Source organism: Priapulus caudatus, unplaced genomic scaffold (assembly GCF_000485595.1).
Source record: "Priapulus caudatus unplaced genomic scaffold, Priapulus_caudatus-5.0.1 Scaffold930, whole genome shotgun sequence".
Lineage (NCBI taxonomy): Eukaryota > Metazoa > Priapulida > Priapulimorpha > Priapulimorphida > Priapulidae > Priapulus > Priapulus caudatus.
Window position 1 is genome coordinate 104,724 of NW_014577991.1, and position 5,386 is coordinate 110,109.

The following is a 5,386-nucleotide window of genomic DNA, read 5'->3' on the forward strand; positions in this document are numbered from 1 at the left end:
CGCTTCTCTCCAAATAACATCGTCCCAGAGCCGTGACTCCAAACATCCAGGGCGCGCGTGCGCGGTGAGATGAAGCTGCCGGACACTTGAGGCCGTTCTCCCGGCCGCACACCTGGGGCTGCGTGCAAAGATGATGACAGGTGAGCGGACGACACGCTGGGTGACGGATGACGACGGGTGACCGCATTGGCCTGAGCGGATTGCGGACAGGTCGATAGTCGAGCAGTACCGATGGGACCAGGTGGACGGGAATGACAGGGTGACGGATGACAGCGGTGACGTCGGGACAGTGTGACGACGACATGTGACGGACTGACAGGGTTTGCACGATGACATTGACGAATGACAGGGCGGTGACACGAGCATCCGGGACGACCGACACTCGGTGACGACGACAGGTGACGATGACAGGGGGTGACGATGACATGTGACAGATGCACAGGTGACGGAGCTAACATCGTGATGAATGACATTGTCGATGATTGACAGGTGACGGACGACCACGCGTGACAGACGACACGCCAGTCGACGACGACATCGTACTGATGGACATGTGACTGATGACAGTGTGACGACGACACGGGCTGACGATGACATTGACGATGGACAGGCTGACGATGACAGTGGTGATGACAGGTGTGATGGATGACATGTGATGATGGTCAGTGACGACTGACATGTGACGATGACACTGTGACGATGACCCAAGGTGACGATGAAGGGCCGATGGACAGGTGGACGAGACAGGTGACGAATGCTGACGCACTGCTGCCTATGGCATGCGATTCACCAGACCTGGTCTAGTACTACTCTGTCACCCACCCTGTCTTTTGGTTTTTGTTTGGGCCGCCGTCGGCGTTTCGCACACACTCTACCCTTGTTGTTGGTACTGGACTGCCGGTCTTATCTCTCTCTTTTGCTCTTGCTTGTAACTCTATGCTTGTGTCGTTCACTTTAGTTTCACTTTTCACTTGTCTCTGCTCCCGCACTTTTCTCTCCCTCCTGCTAAGCTTGCAAATTGCTCTCCCTCCTCATTTCCTATCTTCGTCTCCGCCTCTCCATACTGTTTCTCCTGCTGTCACCGTCCCGGCTCCCTACCCCCCGTCCCTCCCACCTCCCCGCCCCTCGTCGCTCACAGTCCGAATGGCACCCTTCTTGTGTTCGGACATGCAGTAATGGTCCGCCTCCTGAGGATGCGCGCATTGAGGGGGGGGGGGGGCGGCGGGGACCCGGGGGGGGGGGTGACCAAAGTCACCGGAGTCTTGCACCTGAAAGAGAAGCGACCGTGGTTTCTCTCTTTTGGCTCTCTCTCTCTCTCGCCTCTGTCTCTCTCTCTGACAGGCTCCTTCTGTCACTCTCTCTCGTCTCTCTCTGCTGTCCACTCTCTCTCCTTTGCTCTCATCTCTCTCTCTCTCTCCTCTCCCTCTCGTCTCTACTCTCTCTCTCTCTCTCTTTCTCTCATCGTCTCTCACTCATCTCTCTCTCTCACGTCTCGGCGAGTCCACCCCGCCGCTGCTCCGACCCACGTCCGAGCCCGTGCCCGTGCCCGACCCCGCGTCTCACTCGGCCGGGTCTCAGGGGTCGGTGTCTCTCTTGGCGGAGTCTCCCGGCGTCGTCGTGGCGGCGGCGGCGGACGGAGGCTGGCTGGCTTCCGCTCCCTGCCTCCTGTCCTCGTCGCCGGCCTCGTCATCTGATCAGCAAACGCGGGCGGCGGCGATCGCTCGCGAGGCGCAGGCGCGCGTTGCCCCCGGCAACGACGACGCAGCATCGTCGACGCCGGGGCTTCCGCCGCGCGCGCCGATCCAGCCGACGCCAGGGGGCGCCGGTGGCGCGGAGCACCTTCTCGACGCGCTGCCAAACGTGGAGCTGCCGCGGGGCGAGAGCGACCCGTTCGACACGAGCGCTGCCGCGCGTCTGCCGCCGTTCGTCGATCGAAACATGCGCGCCGCCGCCGTCGCGCAGCCCGCCCGCCCGACGGTGGCGCCCTCCCAGCAGGAGGGGGTGGAGGAGCGGGAGGAGGAGGAACGGCAGCAGCAGAAGCAGCGGCAGTTACAGCAGCAACTACAACAGAAACTGCAACAGCAACAGCAGCAGCAGCAACAGCAGCAACTACAACAGCAGCAGCAACATCAGCAGCAACAACAACAACAGCAACTACTACAACAGCAACAACTGCAGCAGCTGCAGCAGGAGAAACAGCAGCAGCAGCAGCAGCAACAACAGCAACTACAACAGCGACATCAGCAGCAGCAGCAGCAGCAACAGCAGCAGCTGCAGCAGGAGAAACAACAGCAGCATCATCAGCAGAATAATCCTCTGCATCCGCAGCATCCTTCGCAGCAGCAGCAGCATCCTCATCCTCTGCCGCATCATCCACTCCATCATCATCAGCAGCAGCAGCAGCAGCAGCAGCGTATCGCACCGATGTTGCAGGACGGCATACAGGTCAGCTCCACCCACTACTTCCTCATCCCGCCGAAACCCGACCGAAACCCCGCCTCCTCTGCCTCCTCCGCCTCCTCCTCCGCCCCCGGCAGCAGCAGCAGCAGCCACGAATACCTGAATCTCGCCGACCCCATCGCCACGACGACGCGGCAGCCGCAGACGGCTGAGGTGCGACCGTTCCTCGTCGACGTTGCCGCGGGCAACCAGCAGCAGCAGCAGCAGACGCCGGCCGTGCTGTCGTGGGCGAGCCTGACCGGGTTTAAACCCGTGATGGCGGTCGATAATCACTTCCAGCATCCGCAGCAATCCCACGCGAGCGACGCCTGGATGTTTGGAGTCACGCTCTGGGAGATGTTCACCTTTGGAGAGGAACCGTGGGTCGGCTACAACGGGACACAGGTGAGGGACGGGGCACAGGTGAGGGGCAAGGCACAGGTGAGGGACGGGGCACAGGTGAGGGGCGGGGCACAGGTGAGGGGCAGGGCACAGAGAGGGAGGATGGAAGATCCTAGTGAATCCTAGTGGATCCAAGTGGATTTCCTAGTGGATTCTAGTGGATCCTTGCTTTAGTGGCCTCAAATGCCCTCAAAAGCCTCTCGCTGTGATGCACTTATTAAACCGAGCCTATACTACGCATCACATGCCCTATGTAAATTGATGTTCGAAGTGTTGCACCTTTGTAACTCTTTGATTCCTCGGCCGTCGCAGGATGCTAGACTAATTAACTCGATTAATCACATCGTCGTTAACGATCCATCGTTGCGTCGTCGTTAACGATCCATCGTTGCGTCGTCGTTAACGATCCATCGCCGCGCGTCGTCATTAACGATCTGTCGTCGTGGTTGCAGATTCTTCAGATGATCGACCGTGAGGGCAAGCGACTGAGCAAGCCGTCTGCGTGTCCGCACGACGTCTACCAGCTGATGAAGCAGTGTTGGGCGCACCGGCCGCACGACCGACCCGCCTTCGTCGCTCTCAAGGAGCTGCTGTGTGAGGTAGGGGGCGCCAGCGCTGCGCGCGACGACGAGTCATGTTTGTCAAGTAGGGGCGCCACTGCCTGGGTATGTTCGATGAGGGATCATCTTGGTTACGTGGGGTAGGGAGTGCTAGGGGTAAGCTATACGTGATGACAGGATAGCGTATTCTTGGTCTTATGTGGTTTCACTTGGCTGCCATATTGGTTGACTCAAAAGTCGAGTTTGTCATTAGTAACAAGTCTGTAATTAGTAAATTAGTAAATTTGTAGTAATAATCTATATATATCATTTAAATGTTATTTATCGATGAATGTAGTCAAAAGCCACAATTCAATAAGAAGGAGAGATTAATGACAACAAAGAGATCATAGAGTTTGTTCTAACACACGTTGTCGTATCAACAAACATTAACCCGAGTCTCGATCGACCAAACATGGCCACCAAGCTTTCTCACCCGTTACAAAGGCACGAAGGGTCGTTTTTGCGCGTGAAAACATGATGCGATGATTTACATGGGAGTGCGCTGGAGGGAAGCAATAACAGTAGTAGTAGTAGTAGCAGCAGCAGCAGCAGCAGCAGCAACAGCAACAGCAGCAGCATTAGCAGTAGCAGTAGCAGTAGGGCAGATGGGGTCGTTGTCGTATCAGGTACTACATATATGTACCCGAGGTAGTTTTAGGTTGTTTAGTATTATGTTTATATTTTTATATGAGGTGTGTTTAGGGTTAGGGTTAGGGTTAGGGTTAGGGTACACTTCTGTAGTACAAGTCTGGTACACTTTGGGTATACATATATGTACCTCGGGGTACATATATATAGTACCTGATACGACAACGACCCCTTCAGCGTTACAAAGACCGTTAGTTTTAGTGATAGTACCACTGCTTTACTTCTAAATTAATCACGAGGGTGTGATCGTTGTTGTTGACGCCGTGCGCGTGATTGCAGGCCCGGCCGGTGGAGATGAAGGCAATGCAGGCCTGTAAGGAGGAGGGCAAGCTAGAGGTAGAGGTCGGAGATTACATCGTCATCGTCGACGGAAGGTAACCGGCCACCACCGACCCTCTGTATAAGGGTCACTTATAGAGGGAAATGCTGAAATGTTTGCCTCCGAATTATGAAAGTTGATCTCACATCATAGCAATATGGCGCACATCACACACGACACACTAAAGCATGCATATTATTAAGAAATAACAAATAAAGCAAAAAATAACATAAGCAAAGATGAGCAGAAATAAGCAAAAATACGCAAAAATAACATGTCAAAATAAAACTAATAACTTGACAAATATTTATAGTCACTATATTTATAAAAATTTGTTAACTTATTAGTATATTATATATATATATATATATATCAAGAGTAGATAATAACTTATGTTATGTAATGTGATGTTATGTGATGTTCTTATCTATAAATAACTTATCTATATATTATATATAACTATAACTAATTTTAATTATAACTATAGCTGCGTTGACACGAGGATTTTAGTTCCGTATTTAAGCGTTCACACGCTAAAATATACGCGGCTTGCTTAGCCACGGCTTGCTTAGCCGCGATTGCTCCGGCTTGCTTAGCGCAGAATCATATTCCGCGCCAACTAAGCCGCGTATATTCGGCACCACGCTGGCCGCGTATTGTTTGTCGTGTGAACGCATTCGAATTGCGAAACTGTAGCGCGCTAACCTAGACTGCTACCCGTTCGCTGCACGACGTTAGTGTAGCGTGTGGAACTGTCGACCGGGTACCAGTCTATATTATACCTAGCTAGCTAAGCCTCGAATCTCGAGTATCTCGTGTGAACGCATTTTAGCCAAACTTAGCACCAACTAAGTACGGTACCAGCTAGGCCGTGTATACGTGTGAACGCAGCTCATAACTTATATATAATATCTTATCAATAACAATGTTATTATCTACTCTTGATATATATATATATAGGTGAACCAGAACAACG

At 53.1% G+C, this 5,386-nt stretch overlaps 1 protein-coding gene across 1 annotated transcript in view; it reads left to right on the forward strand.

The window, feature by feature from the left end:
• The window catches only part of LOC106814481 (activated CDC42 kinase 1-like), a 15,562-nt gene extending 11,093 nt beyond the window's left edge, over positions 1-4,469 (forward strand). Inside the window, exons 6-9 of the mRNA XM_014818798.1 lie at positions 1,579-1,953; positions 2,344-2,844; positions 3,294-3,440; positions 4,371-4,469. Of these exons, the coding sequence (XP_014674284.1) occupies positions 1,579-1,953; positions 2,344-2,844; positions 3,294-3,440; positions 4,371-4,469 (1,122 nt within the window). The remainder of the gene's footprint in view (positions 1-1,578; positions 1,954-2,343; positions 2,845-3,293; positions 3,441-4,370) is intronic.
• Positions 4,470-5,386: the final 917 nt, after the last annotated feature.